This window comes from Podarcis pityusensis (assembly GCF_964106645.2).
Source record: "Podarcis pityusensis genome assembly, chromosome: 6".
NCBI classification, from domain to species: Eukaryota; Metazoa; Chordata; class Lepidosauria; order Squamata; family Lacertidae; genus Podarcis; species Podarcis pityusensis.
Window position 1 is genome coordinate 9,116,774 of NC_138030.1, and position 21,177 is coordinate 9,137,950.

The 21,177-nt window shown below is 45.9% G+C and overlaps 1 protein-coding gene across 1 annotated transcript in view; it reads right to left on the minus strand.

Annotated features, from left to right (window-relative positions):
* The window catches only part of NTSR1 (neurotensin receptor 1), a 129,379-nt gene extending 109,983 nt beyond the window's left edge, over positions 1 to 19,396 (minus strand). The window contains exon 1 of the mRNA XM_081011433.1: positions 17,586 to 19,396. Coding sequence (XP_080867559.1) covers positions 17,586 to 18,275 — 690 coding nt within the window. The 5' untranslated portion in view covers positions 18,276 to 19,396. The remainder of the gene's footprint in view (positions 1 to 17,585) is intronic.
* Between the last annotated feature and the right edge of the window lie 1,781 nt (positions 19,397 to 21,177).

The window sequence follows — 21,177 nt, forward strand, 5'->3', positions numbered from 1 at the left end:
CTTCACCACGAAATCAACAGAGCGCTGAACCCGTTTCACACAGGAAGAAACTCAGGAGAGGATTTTGTTCCAAGGCTAAGCGGAACCGCAGAATGCAGATAGAACCCGCAGGTGTAACTCTAATATTTAATAGTGGTGGCAATTGTTTTGGGTGGCCCTTCAGGAAGGAGTTGCAGTGGGATGCCCCAAAAGACCAGCCTGTCTGCATGACCTCCCCCTATTCTGTGGTTGTCGTTGGGTTTTGCTTTTTAAAGGAAAGGGCACTCTGCTAGAAATGATTCAAATTGACATCTAGGTGTACCCTTTCCCCCCTTCCAACAGCTTTTATGCAATGCTCCGAAGTAGGGAGGAATTCAGGAAATGATCCGGGAGTCAGGCTTCTAGTCAATTCAGCTTTAATGTTCCAGCCTCTCTGTGGGAGAATGTTGATGGACTGTCTCGCCATTCTCCTGAAATCATTCATTGTGGAATTACAGCCTGCAGCAGCTTCAAGTGGTATCACTACCCGCGCTTGATGCCTGCGTTACTTTGCAGGAAATGATCCCTTTCTATAAATGGGATTCCCCCCTCCCCCATGTCTCAAAGTTGGAGGGGCATTTCATCCCCTCCATTCCTGCCATGCTTCAGCACACAATAACCCAGGGTCAAAGTGAGGATTGTGCAAGATGCCATCTTGACTGCGAGAACAGAAGGCCAGAGCAGATAGGTCTTTGGTCTGATCCAGCTGGGCTGTTTTGCTCACAATGCCATGGGGAGAAAGAGAATAGGAAAGTATTTTTCCTTCCCTGAAAATCATCCACCAGCCTTGGCCAACCAGTATGGCCAACAGTCAGGGATGGCAAGAGTTGCGATCCAATAATATAATCTTTTATTGGACTGGGAATTGATGGAGGAAAAAGTGAAAGAAACGATGATTAAATGGTCTCAGGATCTCAGACATACTATCTATCTAGAGCAATGGGAGAAACTCTGGTGAGAAGATATACGATTTACTGCCTCATATACAATTAAAGAAAATTTTGTAAAGATGTTCTACAGGTGGTAATTAACGCCAGTTAAGTTGGCAAAGATATATAAATTGAAACCCAACCTCTGTTGGAGATGTGGTGGAGAAACAGGAACAACAATACATATGTGGTGGAGGTGTGAGGAAATTAAGAAATTTTGGATAGTAGTACATGAAGAACTAAAGAAGATGTTGAAAATATCAATAACAAAGAAACCAGAGGCCTATCTCCTTGGACTGACAGATGAAGAGATACCACGGGGGGGGGGGGGAGAGAGTTTTCCTATATGCAAGTACAGCTGCTAGAATAGTGATTGCTGCTAGGTGGAAGTCACAAACTATACCCACAAAGGGGGAATGAATTTTTAAACTAAATGAATATTTATTTTTGGCAAAATTAACTGCTATAATAAGAAATCAGTTGAATCAAAAATTTTAAAAAGAAGTGGAAATGTTTTGATGAATATATGGCAAAATATTGCTCAAAAAAAGAAATACTAATATGCCTAGATTAAAATGTGAAGTACTGGATGGAAGAAAAATTAGTAAGGAAAGATAATAGGAATATATAGATGATTTGAGAAGACTGTAGAATACGAAGATTATTGTAAATTGTAGAATGTGGAGGAAATCGAGTGGGGGCAGAGGGAAGTGGGAGGAGGGAGAAAAGAATAATATGATGGATTGAGGAAATATAAATGTAAATGTATGGGGGGATGGGGAGGAAATGGTGTTGGCTTTGGTACATCTGTATTGTAATGTAATAGGTGAAAACCAATAAATAAATAAATAATAATGATAAAATAATAATCTGGAGGGCACTGAGCTAAGGAAGCGTGTCCTACATCGTCGAAGGCTGTCCTCAATTCCTCCCAGTTTCCTGGCTGTGTGAGCAGCGCCGAAGAAACCCAGTGCCTGCCTCTATCCAGATTGAGAGGCCTGAGGTCATTCTGGTCCATGGTGGTCCCCAAAGTACGTGGCTTTTTCAGAGGGAGCCGTTAGGCTGCCTCTCTGCCTCCTTTTAACACAGCATTTTAAGAAGGCAGCATTTTCAGTAAGTGGGATATACAGGAAATGCAATTGTGCAAGGAGCCACGTGGAATCGCAGGAAAGACTGCTGGGAGCAAAACATGCTAAAAGCTGGAAATTCTCTTGGAAGGTTTGTGTCCTCCACCTCAGAAGAGAGACAGACAGAGAGAAGCACTTTAAACCTAGATTGCCTTGAAGAAGACGAGCAAAACAAACTTGATTTGCTCACACCTTTTAAATTGTCCAGAGCCTTAGGACCTCAGAGGGCTTGGCAAAGGTCTGTTGCAAAGGTGAATGGTGGAAGAGGAACCACATAGAGAAGTGACATTACTTTTGTGTGCTTAGTGTGCATTTAAGATGCCTGGTTTTCTCCATGCAAATAGCAGTCAAGGGAGGGGGGCATTCAAGGTAATGCATGAGAGGGAGAGGGAGTTTATTCTATTTCCTCCATGCTGCAGTCCCAATGAAAATGGCCTCCCTCCCTGTTATTAGCCCTGAGAGATCACTTATGGTTGGAGCCACAAAGTTTAAGATGCTGTTTTCTAGGACTCCCTGGCTGAGGCTGCAGCATGGTGTGAAAGGATTTGCATTCCTCCCCATGCAACCTAGTCCTAATTCTCATTGAGCTCACCTACATCTGTGACTGCTATTTACATAAGGAAAAAAAAATTAGGCCTGTAAAATGTGTGTATTCATGTAACTTCACATCTCTTTTGGCTCAGAGAGCCAGACTGCAGGGCTGTGTCTGCTAGTGCAGAAGCTACAAACCCAAGGGTACAGAAGAACAACAACACACAAGGTTAACTTCCTGGGAATTTCCACTTTTAAAAAATAAGCAGAAGTTTCTAGTTCTTATGGGTGCAGAGATATAATAATAATAATAATAATAATAATAATAATAATAATAATAATAATAATTTATTTGTACCCCGCCCATCTGGCTGGGTTTCCCCAGCCACTCTGGGCGGCTTCCACAAAGAGCGCCTCCAACTCCCAGCCTCTCTAGACGGTCCAGAAGAATGTTATGGTCAATTGCATCAAAGGCCGCTGAGAGATCCAGCAGAACTAGGAAACAACTCTCATGCTTGAAAGGGTGTGGTCAACACTGACTGAAAACTACAAAGACAGAGGGTTGGTATGAAATAACGTAAAACCATTTTTGCAGGCAAAAAATAAAATAAAAATCAATTGGGGGGGTGACAAGAAATTTTCCACACCCAGGTACCACCTGACCTTCCTATGCCTTTGTATATGGCGCCATAACTATGACATACTGGATTGAGAAGAATGGAAGGTGAGAGGTGGGATGGGCACACTGGCGCTGTGGGTTAAACCACAGAGCCTAGGGCTTGCTGATCAGAAGGTTGGCGGTTCGAATCCCCGCGGCGGGGTGAGCTCCTGTTGCTCCGTCCCAGCTCCTGCCAACCTAGCAGTTCAAAAGCACGTCAAAGTGCAAGTAGATAAATAGGTACCGCTCCGGCGGGAAGGTAAACGGCGTTTCCGTGCGCTGCTCTGGTTCGCCAGAAGTGGCTTAGTCATGCTGGCCACATGACATGGAAGCTGTACGCCGGCTCCCTCGGCCAACAAAGCGAGATGAGCGCCGCAACCCCAGAGTCGTCCGCAACTGGACCTAACAGTCAGGGGTCCCTTTACCTTTACCTTTAGGGCACTGCTGAAATCTGAAAGACCAAACTCTGCCCCTGACTGTAGCTCCACCACACCGCCCCCCCCAATTTGCTTGCTGATGTACAGAGAATCCTGGTGGGTAGAGCTGAGAGAGATTAAACCCCCCTCCAGTTTCATCTAACCGGGTCTCTGAAATACAACACGGGCCAGCATGCTTACTCAGAGTCAAATCTTGCATGGCTGTAGTTTTGCCATTCACTGACCTGGCAGTGACCAGCAGCATTTTCAGCCCAGGAAGACTGTTGCCAAGACTATTCTAGGCATAAGGTCTACTGGTCACAGAATCTAGCTCTATTTGGCACAGAATTTTAGTTTGTCAGGGTATAGCGTGTTTGTTTGTTTGTTTTAAATTAACAGCAGTCAAAACACAAATGGAGGCGGGGTGGCAGACATCCCATAATCAGTCCACCCATGCACTCAGCTCAAACCATGTGGTTCCATTGTTCACACACAGCCTCCGGGTGCTTGGAAGCCAATCATGTCTGAAGGGCACCGTAATGAAAGTGTTTAAGGAAGGGAAGGAGACAATTGAAAGGCTGCTTTAAAGATTAAAGCTGGGAATGAGATTTGCTTGGCCTCTTCCACAAGCAAGGACCAGCAAAATTAACTTCTGCCCTTCTGCTTTTGTGCAAACTTCCATGGAAATTGGGGAGAAAGAAAGCGCGGGGTTGCAAACTCCATCTGCGCCCCCTTCCCCCTCCCCAAAAAATCTCCTTGCTTTTTTTTTAATTCCCTGCCACGGACGGCTTGCAAGAAAAAGCAAATGCTTTATAATCAACAGACACATACACAAAATTATGTAAGAACTGGCAGAGCTCGGTAAGCCAAGTGATTATATAAAGTAGTGAAAGCAAAGACTTATTTAATTTCGATCCAGCCACAAGACGGGCTTCCTGGTGCAATGAGGGTAGGATTAGTCATTCTTGGGAAATGCCATGCACGTTCGGGAAGATAAGCTGCCTTTCTTTTGTGATGTGACACCACACAGCCTTCCCTCGAATAAAAGATTTATGCCACAAGGAAGGCAGAATTCAGATCCACAAGCCCGATTCTTTCTCACCTTGCTGTTTCTTTTGGTGCTGTTCTCCAACATTTCTATTCAGTTTAAAATGCAGTGCAGGACAGAATCCTCAGCAATAATAATAATAATAATAATAATTTATTATTTGTACCCCGCCCATCTGGCTGGGTTTCCCCAGTCACTCTGGGCGGATTCCACAAAGACCAAAAATACACTAAGATATCACACATTACAAACTTCCCTGAACAGGGCTGTCTTAAGATGTCTTCTGAATGTCAGGTAGTTGTTTATCTCTTTGACATCTGATGGGAGGGCGTTCCACAGGGCGGGCGCCACTACTGAGAAGGCCCTCTGCCTGTTTCCTGTTGGTTTCTGCTTTCTTCACTGAGCAGCGAATGCATGTCACAAGACATTGTTTACATTCCACAGTCAGAGTTACTGTTGGGTTCCCACGGGAATGGGAGACTGGAGGGGAATGGGTACACTGGTTTCCTGTTTTTCAGTGTTCTCTCGGTTCTCTTTGTGTTGAGAGGAGTTGCTTTTCTGCTCTCACAGAGGCAAGATGTATGTTTGTTTGCTCTCAGCATAGCTTGTAAATAAACTTCAGCATGTAGCACATTACCTGCTTATCCTTTTGCTGCGTGACTATGCTCTGCTTGGGCTCAAGATAAGATGAGCCTGTATCAGCTCCAGATGGGCAGGAGCTGATCAAAATCTCACAGTTCCCTGTAGCTTTGCTTCTTGCAATGAGGGAACCGCCAGAAGGCCCTTGGCGCTGGACCTCAGCGTCCGGGCAGAACGATGGGGTGGAGACGCTCTTTCAGGTATACTTAGAAAGATCCTGAGGCTCTGCTGTTGTTCAGTGTCAGGGACAGAGAAGCAGAGGAGGAATGGTGGAGACCGACTCCCCAGCCTGACCCTTCCAGAGAAGAAGACAACAGTTCAGAATTACAACAGGGGTTTGAGGAAGATCACAGCTCAGAGGCAGGTGAGGGGGGAAGCTGGGAAATAATGGGAGAGGAGGAGGAGGAAGAATAAGCACCAGGGAAGCAACAGCTCAGTGTCTTTAGAAACCATTTCAGATTCCCCCTCTCCCAGAACCCGGCAAGCCTTGAAAGTAGGAGAGCAAAGAGCTTAAAGGCAGAGGGCACTTTTCAGCACCCATAAGTAATACTGCATGAAGGGAGAAAGGGGCGGGTGGAGACTCACTCGGGACAATGCCATTATTCCAAGATGCTGCATTTCCAAGCCTCTCTCTGTGAATATTGAATAAAAAGCAGCTGGTAAGAACTTCTCCTTGTCTTATCCATTCCTGGCAACCTGCCACGGGGGTTTCTGTACACCCATGTGTACAGCGTACATGTACGCCCACGTCTTCAGCACCTGCATGGGCTGGGTGTCGGGAGCAGCTTCTCTGACCTTCCGATCGCAGGAACGCAGGAACAGCAGAGCAGCATTCCCAAGGAATAGGTCCTGGCGCTGTGGACTCACATTTGCTCATGTGAGCACCTCAAAAGCAGCAGAGTAACGGAAGCAAAAAGGTCCATATAGTTAAAGCTATGGTTTTCCCAGTAGTGATGTATGGAAGTGAGAGCTGGACCATAAAGAAGGCTGATCGCCAAAGAATTGATGCTTTTGAATTATGGTGCTGGAGGAGACTCTTGAGAGTCCCATGGACTGCAAGAAGATCAAACCTCTCCATTCTGAAGGAAATCAGCCCTGAGTGCTCACTGGAAGGACAGATCCTGAAGCTGAGGCTCCAATACTTTGGCCACCTCATGAGAAGAGAAGACTCCCTGGAAAATACCCTGATGTTGGGAAAGATGCAGGGCACAAGGAGAAGGGTGTGTGTGGCTAATGGCTCTCCAGATATATGGCTCTCCAGACTCCAACTCCCATCAGCCCCCACCAGTGTTACTAATGGTCAAAGATATGGGAGTTGTGGTCCAGCAGTGGCAACTACTGCTCCAGCAAAGGAGGCATTTGCTTCTGCTGTGGAAAAAAAAGTACTGGGGCTGTGCTCCCAAATGTATCTGTTGCACTATGTCACTGCCAGTTTGAGTCCTTGGCATCTACAATTAAAAGCATCTAAAGGCAAGAATTTTGGGAAGGATCCCCGCCTGAGATCGTGGAAAGCCTTTGCCCGTCAAAGTAAAATATGCAACTCTGGGCTAGAGGCAGGTTGGTGTGATTCATTGTAAGGAAGGGATGGGAGCCTGTGCCAAGGGTTGGAACACCTGACAACAATTTCACATTTTTGAAAACCATTTGCAGACTGAAATAGAGCTATCCTTTGAAATTTGCTCCTCTCTGAATTTTGCAATGCAACCCATGGGTCAAGTAATATTTACAAAAATGCATAAATTTGGGCAGAGTGTACATTTCTTTAAAAGGCATAGATTAGTGAAAATAATGAGCAAAAATGCATTATGTCAGGGAGAATTGCTTTGTGGTTATTAATTAATTAATCAATTAACTCACCTGAGGATCACAGGTTGGTTTAAAATATAAAAACAAAAATAATACCATAGTAATAAACAAAAACAGCAACCCCTCCCAGCACACAGAATTTAAAAGGCCATAGATTGTTTAATTAGCCAAAGGCCTTGGAGAAGAGGAATATTTTTGACTGGTGTCTAAAGGCATATGGCAAAGGCACCAGGTGAGCCTCCCTGGGGAGAGCATATTAGGGGGAAATGCACAGAAAAGTGTGAATATTTGTAGGAATTTGAACTAAAACGATGATGAATTTTCATGAGGACTTTTAAAAAAAAAGGCCAACTGATGTGGAAATGTGGAGATCTGAGCATAAGATTTTTTAAAATGAGAAATTTGTCTCTCCCTACTTGCAGCCCTCTAAGTAATGTTGGACACCAATTCCCACCAGCATGGCCCGCAGTCAGAGATGATGGGCGCAGTAGTTCAAAACATCTGCAGTGGACGGCCCAGCTTCCCCGTCCTCATTGTAAATCATTTTCATATGTCCAGATCTCTTTCTGCTCAGCCACAAAGTCAATGACAGGCCTTGATCAAGTAGCTGTTTGCTCCGCTTGCTTCTGCACACGAAGACTGTCTCAGTTTGAGACCGCAGAATCCGAAATGCAAAGGAAAGGAAGGGAGGATAGGATGTCTAACTCAACGGGAGGCTGGTGGTTTATTGATCCATGTCAAGTTACCTGGATTACAGGCACTCTATTAAAGTAAAGAGCTGAGACAATTAAAAGGCAGAAGGAAGAGATCTGCAGGGCTGCACACGAAGGCGGCATAATGATACCAGCCGTCCTGAAAGAACAAGGCAAAACGTCTGTCTAGATCGTGTTCTGTCTCTCCTGTGGGAGACGGGATGCCTCTGGATATTAACTGCTGGGAATCACAACTGGGGAGAGCACAGTTGTACAGTACTTGGGTCATACAGTCACATGATGAAAGAATTGTAAGGGTCCCCAAGGCTGATCTAGGCTAACTCCCTGAAATGCAGGAATCAGAGCCAAAGAATCTCTGGCAGATGACCATCCAACCTCTGCTTAAAAACCTCCAGTAAAGGAGAGCCCCCTTCTGAGGTCCCATAGGCAACTGATTGGACAATTTGTGAGAACTGGATGCTAGACCAGATGGGCTTTTTTTGTATGCTCTTATTTACACAAAGGTTTGTCCCCATTTTACAGGGCGAAACATTAAGGCAACACAGGCCAGGAAAGGCAAACTCTGACAGATCACAGGGTGGGGTGTGACCCAATGTTCTGGATCATGCCAACTTTAAAAGCTTTTAAGTATGGTCCCCTGAATTCCATCGATGTCACAGCAGGGTTACCCAAATGCATGATAAAGGAAGCATGCATCTTTCCTGTATTAAGATTGGAGTCACATTTCACGTGCACGCCAGAAAAGGTTGGCTTTCGGAGTGTTAAGGAGTAAAGCTGATCCACACTCAGAGAAGCCTATCGCCATTGTTTCTTCATGATCCAGAGAGTCTTTCCTATGGGATGTGGGACAGAGGCCAGTCTTTGGTTGGAGAAAGACTTTAGCCTATGGCTTGGCATGCATACAAGCCTTGGCAACAGGTGATGGTAAATGTACAGTGGTGCCTCGCAAGACAAAATTAATCCGTTCCGCGAGTGTCTTCGTCTAGCAGTTTTTTCGTCTTGCGAAGCAACCCTATTAGCGGCTTAACGGATTAGCGCTATTAGCGGTTTAGCGGCTATTAAAGGCTTAAAGGCTTAGCAGATTAGCTGCTAAAAGGCTATTAAAGGCTTAGCGGCTTAGATAAAGGGGGGGGAAAGCAGAAAAAAAATCTCAAGACTCGCAAGACATTTTCGTCTTGCGAAGCAAGCCCATAGGGAAATTCGTCCTGCGAAGCAACTCAAAAATGGAAAACCCTTTCGTCTAGCGGGTTTTCTGTCTTGCGAGGCATTCGTCTTGCGGGGCACCACTGTACTTAGCCTGGGATTTGAAGAACTTCTGTCAGTCAGAGTAAAGGGGTCAGCAAACTTTTTCAGCAGGGGTCCCTCAGACCTTGTGGGGGGGCTGGACTATATTTTGAAAAAAATAATGAACAAATTCCTATGCCCCACAAAGAACCCAGAGATGCATTTTAGATAAAATGACACATTCTACTCATATAAAAACACGCTGATTCCTGGACCATCTGTGGGCTGGATTTAGAAGTTGATTGGACCGGATCTGGCCCCCGGGCCTTAGTTTGCCTACTCATGGAGTAGACCATCTACTCTGGCAAAATCACTACATGAGACCAGAGCAGTGACTGGATAATTTTGCTGTGTGTGTCCCAACATTGGAATGATTGAACTATTCAGTCATGCCTGATGGAGAGCAGGTATGGAGCAGAATTATTCCTTCCTATGGAATGGGGCAGATCCAAAGCAGTAAATCATACAGAAACGCAGCAAGCATTACTGAATTCATTTTGCTTAGCACATTCCTATCCCCCAGCACAGAGATTGCATTCCCACTCCCCACTTTATAGCTCCCAGAAGTTGCTGCTGCTTTTTTAAACAGAACAGCCTCAAGCTACCCAAATTCTCCTTTGAAAATGGTACTTGGGAGACAGCCACCCTTTGTGCCTTCAGTGCTATTCTTTTGCCTCGCCAAAATCCAGCTCATTTCAAAGTGGTTTTTTTTTTAGTTTTCTTTTGCTGTGGTCTGTTGCCATAGAGCGTGGATCTGACAATGTAAGCAGAGAAATGTAATTTCGAGGCGGGAGGGAAGTAGGATGCTTGTTTAACCCGATGTCTCTTGACATTTTCCTAACAAGAGAAAGAATAACTTAAAGGGATGAAAGGAGGGAGGGAGAGCAGGTGGGTTCCTTTCTAGCTGTTTTTAACTCCTATCCAAAGGAGGAAACAGCATTAGACCAGATGCATGGGGTCAAGCAGCTGAGTAGTATCCAATAGCTGTTTCTGACTTTCCCTGTTTGGAGCACATGCTTTCAGTCCTCGTTTAGTTAAGCAAAGCTAGGAATAACCTCGTTTAGTTAACCTGTTTAGTTAACCATAAAGAAGGCTGATCGACGAAGAATTGATGCTTTTGAATTATGGTGCTGGAGGAGACTCTTGAGAGTCCCATGGACTGCAAGAAGATCCAACCTCCCCATTCTTAAGGAAATCAGCCCTGAGTGCTCACTGGAAGGACAGATCCTGAAGCTGAGGCTCCAATACTTTGGCTACCTCATGAGAAGAGAAGACTCCCTGGAAAAGACCCTGATGCTGGGAAAGATGGAGGGCACAAGGAGAAGGGGACGACAGAGGACGAGATGGTTGGACAGTGTTCTCGAAGCTAAAAACATGAGTTTGACCAAACTGGGGAGGCATTGGAAGACAGGGGTGCCTGGCGTTCTCTGGTCCATGGGGTCATGAAGAGTCAGACACGACTAAACGACTAAACAACAACAAGTTAACCCGTGCCACTCTCCTCAACCTCCACATGTCAGCCTCGCTTTCCCCTAGAGAGGCAATGCAAGCAAAGAGCATGTGTGGGATCTGAACACACAGTGAGGAACCTCTACCTTCCCCTGTAGCAACCCACCCCAAGGATTTGCTTATACAGTGGTACCTCGGGTTAAGAACTTAATTCGTTCTGGAGGTCTATTCTTAACCTGAAACTGTTCTTAACCTGAAGGACCGCTTTAGCTAATGGGGCCTCCCGCTGCCACCGTGCGATTTCTGTTCTCATCCTGAAGCAAAGTTCCTAACCCGAGGTACTATTTCTGGGTTAGTGGAGTCTGTAACCTGAAGCGTCTGTAACCCGAGATACCACTGTAATAACATAAAAGCCTACTGGATCAGGCCGATAACCCATACAGTCCAGCATTCTGTGCTCCCAGTGGCCAACCAGAGCCTTAATGTTAAGTTGTCCAAAGTTTTCCAGTTCCAAGTGACAAGCTGTTGAGCAGCCACTAACAGAGATAACCTATCAGTTCTTTGTAAAGTACTGTAAGCTTTTCTGCTCTTAGTCAGAAAGGGACAACAAACCCAGTTATAACACTGTGAAACAAGATGACACTCTGGAGTTTGATCCTTCAGCAACGTGATTTCCCATTATGAGTTTTACAACGTGTTTTCCTGATTATTATTTTTTATGTGTCTAGATCCACCTTTGTTACGTTTGCCCAGTGTTAAATGGATTCATTTCAGTATGTTTCCATCAATTCTTGCTGATAGGAATCTTAGTGTTATTTTGTGTCCATATTTTTCACCATTCTCCTAAGCCAATCTCAGCACTCAAGTCTTCCGCCTAAATTCTTTTCAGTGCTATACCAGGTGACTGCTCTGCTTTTGCTTTGGGTGCCTTCGTTTATCTCTCTCACACAACACTGATCCTGCCTCCCCTTACTGATTCTGCTACACATGCCATTTCTCATTTCTCACTGACTGACGGGAACCCATGAGGAATGGCTGAAAGACCTGGGTGTGTTTAGCTTGGAGAAGAGAAGGTGAAATGGAGACATGATTTCTGTCTTCAAGTACCTGAAGGGCTGTCAAAAGCATGAGGCAAGTCTTTCCCAACATCAAATGGCCCTTCTTCCTAGGAGGGTTCACCTACCATTAAGCCTAAATCTGCTTTCCTGAAATTTGCATCTCTTTATTCTAGTCCCATTCTCTGGTGCAATATAGAACCAGCAAGTCTTAGTGAACTCTCCTTTTCTTGGCGGTGTTTTCAGCATAGATTGAGTGGGGCATTTGTCTAGGAAGCTGTAGCTGCCAAATTCCTGAGCAGGGAGGGTAAGATTGGATGACACGCAAGAACTTTCCCCATCTTAAATTCTATAATAATTCTGCCTCCATTCTTCTCTCACGTGCCTCATTATGGTCTAGGTTTTTATCCTGAAATTTTATCTATTGCTCTACTATTCTTTATCGTGTTATGGATGATTTGCATCAACAGTAATTTCTGAAGAAGGAACTTTGGAATCAGAAGGGTTGCAGATTTCAATGCAGATTTTTAACGAGGGAGTAGATATCCCTCATTTGAACTGCACTCACAACTGTCATTTACTGCACAGAATGCCCCCAGGTCGCATTTGTTCACAAAATACGTCCGGCAGTAAAGAGCTCCCTGGAGCATTTAAAGACTATTGCAGAGGCTTCCTGCTCCAATAGTTTAAAATGTTCCCAGTGGCATTCTTACTGCAGGAAACGTGAGCACAGTTCCTGGAGTAAATCTGCTATTACTCCTTGCTTCAGTCACGGGGAAAGATATACCATACCTCTGCCTTCTTTCTGAAGCGAGGGCAGGCAAAGCTTTATTATTTATTAGTTATTTAAGGCAGCACATATGATCACTTCCTTCCCCATGTTATTCCCACAACAACTCTGTGAAGCAGACTAGGCTTAGTGACTGGACCCCTAAGTGATATGGCTAGGAGGGGAGTTGAACTAGAGTCCCCTCACCAGCCCTAGTTAGGGATGAGGGGGAGACACACATTTACATGCAAATCCATCCAATTTGCTGTTTCCTGAAACAATCCTTGAACTGAAACACAACCATCCTTCAAATCCTCCAATTTTTGCATTGTGGTTATCCCACCGAGTTGTTGGCGTCCGTATTTCTCAAAAGACAACGGAGTATGCCTCTGGGGAGGGGGGTCAAACCATTTCATCATCAGCACCAAAATGCCCTCTTTGGGGTACAACCCTGGGCAGTGTGTGTGGAGGTCCTGGGCTGCCCAGATGACAAGACAAGCAAGCCCTTCACTGATGCAGTCCAAAGGAAAACAGAGCATCAGCTTGGCTGCAGGAGTTGTTGGAAGGTGGCAAGCAAGGCATCATTCAACCACCTTACGGACTTCACTCCAGATTTGTGTACTGTTGACTCCTTAGCATCTTCTTCACCCAAAGATGAAGGCAGTGAAGGTTTACGACCAGAGTTTCCCTTCCCCATCCCTTCCCCTTCCCACCTCAATTCCCTCTACAGCACGTGCAGACAGGGGCGGAGGAAGGGGGGGCAGAGGAAGGGGTGGGTGCGGTCTCCTCCGGGTGTCACCACTGAGGGGGGTGACAAAATGCTGGGCAGCACTCACTGCAGGGCCTGCAGCACGCCTGAGCCATATGTCTCTTCTAGGAAAGACGCAGTGGCTTGGGCACGTGCAGGCTCTGCGCTGCCCAAATGGTCCTCCTGCCTCCTCCTTCCCAGCTGTAGGGCACTGAGTGTAAGGAGGCAGGCAGACTCCGGAGACCCCGCAGTGCGGCTCGCACCACCCCTGGGTGCGCTGCCCAGGTGCCCGAGCGGCTTCCTCTGCCACTGCATGCAGAAACTTCTTTCTTGACAATTGGAACCACTATTGATCTCCTCTGCTCATCCTATCTTTTGAATGCAAGTCCCTAACTCAGCAGGGGTTGACACCCACTGGCTACCCTCACCTGGTTTGGCCAGCCCCATCAGAGAAGGTTTCCTGGGGTGTGGCCGCTGTGGCATGCTGGCTGCTCCTAGTAGCCACAGGTGAGAGCTGAGTGCAGGTTGGGGACCAAAGGTGGACAAGCTACCTCAGAAGGAGCACAACAACCGGGTTCAGGCAAACACGTAGTTCAGGCAAAACACGTAGTTCCTCTTCAAATCTCCTGTATTCCCATAAAATCTGCACTCTGGAATGTTAGTTATGAAACTCCCCTCCCCCCCCCCAAAAAGCCCCAAGAGGGATATCCCTCTGCACATGCTTATTACTGGCTGGAAGAACAAGAGGACAAGTAAAGGGTGTAATTATAGCCATGGAACTTTTCTCAGTTCAGGCACAACCTGCCAGTAGTGTAGAACAGAAAACCCCGCTGAATGACTGGGGTTCTGAATCATGTAGGAAGCCTTTCTCAACTTCCATAGGAGAAACAAGTGGTGGTCAATCTCCAGGAATCTTATCCCAGCACAGAGTACTAGGAGACATCTGTCCTACTGAAAAGTGATTCATTGGAGCAGTCCCCACCTCTAGCTATCCTCTGTGGCACTTCATGGGATTTTGCATAGGAATCTGATTTCTACTGAGTCATACCAAAGGTCTATCAAGTTCGGTATCATCTACGATGAATGGCAGTGGCTCTCCAGGGTCTCAGGCAAAGTTCTTTGCCCAGCCCTACCTAGTGATGTCATGGATTGAACCTGGAACCTCAGGGTGGCTAACACAGCTCATAACCCCTTCCTTGCTGTATGTATGCTTTTAAAAAGGAGGCAAAAATGCGTCCTTTTCACACCTACTGACTTCCACAATTACTTTAGGTCAGGTAGTGTGCTCCTAGTGGGACACGGGTGGCACTGTGGGTTAAACCACAGAGCCTAGGACTTGCTGATCAGAAGGTCGGTGGTTCGAATCCCCATGATGGGGTGAGCTCCCGTTGCTTGGTCCCTGCTCCTGCCAACCTAGCAGTTTGAAAGCACGTCAAAGTGCAAGTAGATCAATAGGTACCACTCTGGCGGGAAGGTAAACAGCGTTCCGTGCGCTGCTCTGGTTCACCAGAAGTGGCTTAGCCATGCTGGCCACATGACCCGGAAGCTGTACGCCGGCTCCCTCAGCCAATAAAACAAGATGAGCACCGCAACCCCAGAGTCAGCCGCGACTAGACCTAATGGTCAGGGGTCCCTTTACTTTTATCTTTAGTGTGCTCTTAAGTAATGTGTTCCTACAGATGCATGGAACAAAATTTATTCTGCCTTGATTTTGGAGAAGGATGTTGCTCCTTGACTTTCTTTGGCATCCCCTCTGGGCCTGGGATACATTGCTAGGACAGGAAACTGCCTTTGTTCTCCTACGGATCTGCGAGACATTTAGTCCTGAAGTGCTTCCTTTTAGAAACAAGGGTCGCTTTGTTACTTTTCTTTCTTTCTTTTTTCCATTTTGCAGCTGGCTAAAAGCAATGCTACTTGTTTGACACTGATATTGATTCAAAGTTTGCTTGCACTTAAATTCATGCCTGAGTAAACTTTAAGAACACATGCAGAATTCCTCCCATCCACCGTGACATCAAAATAAACCTCCACTCTGTAGGCTCCATCCACAAACCCATCTGAGCACAGTGTTTTGGCAAAATTCAACTCCCTTAAACCCAAGAACCCAATTACAGATAGGTAGCCGTGTTGGTCTGCCATAGTCAAAATAAAAAAAATCCTTCCAGTAGCACCTTTAAGACCAACTAAGTTAGTTCTTGGTATGAGCTTTCGTGTGCAAGCACACTTCTTCAGATACACTGAAACAGAAGTTGCCAGATCCTTCTATATAGTGAGAAGGTGGGGAGGGGTATTACTCAGAAGGGTGGTGGGAATGGGAGATAGGCAGATAGCTGGGATGAGCCTGCTGACGACTCTTAACGACTGTAATGGGTCTTACAGGAAAAGGCAAGGGGTGAGAAGGTGAGAAATGGCTTAGTCATGTATAATGGGATAAGAATCCAATGTCTTTGTTCAGACCAGGTCTCTCCATTGTTTTAAGTTTGGTAATGAGTTGCAATTCAGCAGCTTCTCTTTCCAGTCTATTTCTGAAATTCCTTTGTAGTAAAACAGCTACTTTGAGATCTTGTATAGAATGTCCTGGGAGATTAAAGTGTTCTCCTACTGGTTTCTCTGTTTTGTGATTCTTGATGTCAGAACCCAAGAACCCAAGTTCCACTTGTTTTGTAATTAGAGGCATAAGTTTCCCACACACCAGACACTCTGGGACACTTAGCACACCTTCCTGAAGCTGAAATGTGCTGCCTGATCCACAAACCACTTGAGCCTTCTCGAAGTCAGGATGCATGTGCCAATCAATGAGTAAGTCGCTCAACCTAAAGCGTTGAAGTCAAAGGATGCTATCCATGCCTGCATACTTCCAATAAACATGAATAGCCTTTGCCCGTAAGACTGTAAGGGTATCCACAGTTAGCTCAAAGCTAATTTTAGGAATGCACTGAAAATCACTTCTGTGGAAAAACACAGCATTTTGGGTTGCACACTGTAGTCCTATGCAAAGTTCCCAGTGGAGCCCCAATGACTTAACTTCCCATTCATAGTAATGGGGTGCAGCTCTCAGCTGTTAATGTCTTCTCGCATCCACTTGCCAGCCCAAATGCCTTGGTTTGCCCTCGTTATGTTATTCACCATCAGGAACACTGGCACACGTTTAGGAACGTGTGTGCCCCTTCTAGGAACAAGCCAATAAAACACTACACGGCTGAACAGTAGCCCTGGTGGCATTTCTCAACAATGTGGCATTTTATCACAGCATGCAGCCGTGCAAATGATTCTTTTGCACATGTACTGGTTTGCTTCACTATGAATTAACATGGAACTCCACACTCTTCTTTTCCAGTCTATTATACCTGTGAGCAACTTCAGGGAATGTTTTAGCATGTTTTGCACACTTAATAACCATGGAAAGCCAGGGCCTCCCTCATAACCAGGCAAGTGTGTATTATGTGTGCAAGCTCAGAAAAGAAAAGAAAAGGTACAATATGTCAATTGGGCAAAAGCTTGCATTTCTTGAGAAGCTCTGCTTTCCTTTTTGTTTAAAAGCAAATTTCTAGTCCCCATTGTTGAGTGAATTTTTTTTTAACATATGGGGAAATCCCAGGACCCCAGTGAGTTCCTGAATAAGATTTCCTGTGGTCAGAGAATGAATTTCAGTGCCCTGGCTAGATAGCTCCTTGCCTCTTGAGCAGCAAAAGCAGAATAAATTAAAACTAAATAGTAAACATTTCAGACTTAATGATCTAAATAATAAAGAGAAATCATGCAAATCTGCTGGATTTGTACAGTTTATACAGTTTGCAGAGCTCAGCTTCCCATTTCATTGGGGCAGACAGCACTCAGCTTTGCTTTTGAATCTTAGGACAATTTCACACATTACGCAGGCAAGAAACCTGGGTTTGCAGGTGAGCATACTTGCAGCGTGGAGCCCGGAGCCAAACTCTACCAGCTCACAATTGTACATGTGGGACTCATGTGTGTTTGTTGCATGTACACTACACTTTTCTTTTCCCTAAACACTTTCCTAAAAACCGTAGATGTTCCTTTACACCGTGTCATGTGGGAAACAGCCTTTACAGAATTGCAAGCAGCTCTCCTGCAAAGTTCAGCAAGCTTGCTGGCTTCGGTCATCTGGGAGCAGCGGCACGCAAGGACTCCCGACGAGAGAGCAACACGAGGAACTGAGCGTGCTCGAGAGAGAGAGAGCTTCTGTCATCTGCTGTGACAGGGGAAAGCTTATGGCTTTATAGGAAAATGAGCGTCTGCTTGCTATGTTTTCCATTTTTTCCCCTAAGTCACTAACTAATCCCTGATCTCTAGGTATTAAACATAGCTAGAGCCGGGTGCAGTTTAGACAAGCTGCCAGCAGCAATAGAAAACAAAGCAGACATAGAAACTGACCTGGATGACAACTTTCAGTGTGGACGCTTCTACTATCTGGGTGCAGATCACGGTGCCTGGATCTTGCTTGTATACCTCTCCCATGGTCAAGATCATCGGAATGGCCAGCAGGAATGAGGCGACCCAGATGCAGCTGATGAATTTTTTGGTTCTGCTCCTGGACATGATGCTCTTGGCTTTGAAAGGGTGGCAGATGGCCATATATCTTTCGACACTGAGGCTGGCGATGTTGAGGGCAGTGGCATAGGTGCAGGCGTCCCTCAGGAAGTAGTAGCCCTTGCAGATGTTGTTGCCAAAAGCCCAGGGGTGATGCACCCAGATGAAGTTGTACAGTTCGATGGGCATGCAGAGGAGGAAGATGAGCAGGTCGGAGAACGCCAGGCTGGCCAGGTGGTAATGGACGGTGCTTTGCAGGTTCTGCAGGGACTTTTTCTGCACCAGGGTGTAGGCAGTGATGGAGTTGCCAATGGTCCCCACCAGGAAGAGCACCAAGTAGATGATGGTGACCATGACTTTGGAGTAGATGTCCGTGTTCACGTCCAGGTCCTCCTCATTGGGCACCTTGGACCCAAGTTCTGAACCATTGGAGACATTCCCAGCTGAAGGCAGCGCGTAGTTGGTGGGCAGCAAGTGAAACTGACCCATAAGGTATCCCAGCTGGTAGAGCGAAGAAGTTGTGTTAAGGTGCATGTCGGCTCTCCTCGCAGAGCAGAAGGCTTCCTGGAACGTCGCTGAGGATGCTTGCTTTAAGGATGCTTTCCAGCCCCAACTGGTACCCAGCTTTGAGGGAGGCTGCCTGGAAACTGTCGCCTGAGCAGAGGGTGTGACTGGTGCTAGTTGCTGCCACGCAGCGAGAGTGCAAACCCAAAGTGGAAACTTGTCTCGTTTTGCAATGTGCTGGAGAGGAGGAGCCTGCTGACAAGCCTCTCTCTGTGTGTATAAGAGAGAGGAAGGGGAGAGCAGTTGGAAGCAGCCTGCCACCGAGACGGCTCCAGAAAAAGCATGCAGCAGTTTTCACTTGCGAGCCCAGAGCCAGGCAGCAGGCAGCTCTCGTGTCTTTTCCCCTCTGACTCTCCTCCCCCCATCCCTGGCTCTTTGTGCGTGCCTCATTCTTTAGGCTCCTGCACTCTCCAGATGCGAATAGCGCTAATGTGGTTTAGCAGGACAATAATCTCTCTCTCTCTCTCCCTCTCTCTCTCTCTCATTCCCCAGGATGAGCAAGTGAGTGAGAGAGACTGTGCTGTTCTCCCGGCCATGTATACATTATATGTGTAAGTAAAGATGGGGGGGAAATTTGGTTTTGTTCTCATTGTAATGTGAAGCTACTGAATTTGCACATCTCAAATTGCTACGCCGAGAGAAGTGCAGCGATCCTTTGACATTTGCACTTCCTCTGAATTTTGCAATGTGCTCCTCCAGTGGAACAGTGTCTACAAAAAGGAATACATATGAGGAAAGGGTGCACAGAAATGATATACCAGTAACATGCAGAAAGGGACTATTTTCGGGGAGATGTGTGTATTATTCAGAACTGCATGAAATAATGTGTTCATAGGAGAAATTCACTTTAAAATGCTTGCGAATGTTTGCAGGCATTAAAGAAGGAAAGGAAAAAAGCACACCCTGTGATTTGCTGCAGAAATCTGAACTGAATTCATGATTGGAAAAATGAGAAACTGAGGGAAACCAAAATTGACAGATCCATCCATTCCTTTGTGTAAATCAAATTGGCAGAAAGCTGGCCAATATTTTCCTTATAGGGCTCTCTCGTCCTTTCATCTTCCCCATCTTCAAAACCTCTGAATATTTATAAGGGGGGGTTGTCTCCTTTACATTTCCCCCTTGTACACCAGTGTTTGCATATTTTTCAGCTTTATGGATTTCATAACGAGTTAGATATATCATTTATGAAGACTATCATGAGAGGTTAGAAATCATTCCAGCTCCCTGGCATTTCTTCCACAGGGAACCAAGGTTGATACACGGTGTGGAGTCATCCTTCTCCAATACACTTTCTCTTGTAGGGAAACCTGCAGTTGCTGTTTGACTCCAACTCCCATCAGCCCCAGCCAGCCTGGTCAATTGACAGAGATGATGGTAGTTGCAGTCCAACAGCTTCTGGACGGCTACAGGTTCCCTATCAGTGCTGGATGAATTTTTCATATTCCCTGTCTAATGGATCTCCATTTTGGGCTCCCCTGAAGCAGGGCACACTCAAGTCATTCTGCTGCCTGAGGAACCTCACCCATGCAAATGCTAACCAGGCTACCAGATGACTCTTAATTTGGTGAAGGCATCAGGCTAGCTTGGGGAGGGACACAGGGCAGGCTATGTGGTACCATGTCTGCTGCCCACCTATAGCATCTGCCTACTGGGAGAGCCAGTTTTACCCACACCTAGTGCTGTAGGCTGGCTGAGTTGTCAATTGAGAAGCACTGAGTTCGAATCCTACACCAAACATAAACACAGCAAGTAGTCTCAGGCAAGCCTTTGTTCTTTCATCCTCATCTGGCCTCTTCATCTGCAACAATCCTGCTTTCTCTTACAGAATTGGACAACTCTGTTAACACATGGGAGGTGCTTTGAAGTGTCATAGAAAAGTCACAGGTTGCACAAGTAGTGTGTCAAATTGACTAGCGACTCTGGAAGGTCAGAAGTTGCCCTGAAATTACAAGAGGAGGACAGGGATCAGGTGACACAGAGGTGATGGAAGGTGAGGGGTCTGGAAGTAAGACTCCACCCTCCTCTTACCCTCCCAATTTTAATCTCCAAATCAGTGTGCAGCGAATTTCCCCCCTACTAGACCCTGGATTTTCATAGCAGCAAAAAATCAGTGAAAGGCTTGTGGTGAAAGGAGATTTACCACTGGCAGTATCAGACACAGGCAGGGATGAAGGAGATGTTCATCCAGTTCATGAACCCAAATGCACCATTGTTTTGAGATTTGCATTTCTCTGAAATTTGCAATGCAGTTCTGCAAAAACAGCAACAACAAATGTGTACAAAATGTGCGCATTACAGAAAAATGTGCATAACATGCATATCTTAGTGGAAATGCCATGCAGAAATTCACAAAATTAGGGAGAGTTGCTTGCAAAAGACGTCTATATTAGGAAAAATGCACACTGAAGTGCTGACAAATTTACATAGAGATTTTTAAAATCTGTATCTAATGCAAAAACATAGTAAACTGAAATTAAGATTGGAACAATGAGATACAGAACTTGACTAGTGATTTATCAATCACTAGCAACACAGAATATTGAACCTCTGGATCTCGGGTGGTGCTGTGGTTTAAAACCACTGAGCCTCTTGGGCTTGCTGATCGTAAGGTCGGCAGTTCGAATTTGGACGACGGGGTGAGCTCCCATTGCTCCGTCCCAGCTCCTGCCAACCTTAGCAATCTGCAAGTGCAAGTAGATAAATAAACCTACCTGCAGTGGGAAGGTAAATGGCGTTTCTTTGACTCTGGACTTGTCATGGTCCTCCATGCACCAGTAGTGGTTTAGTCGTGCTTGCCACATGACCCAGAAAGCTGTCTGTGGACAAACGCCAGCTCCCTTGGCCTGAAAAGCCAGAAGAGCGCCACACC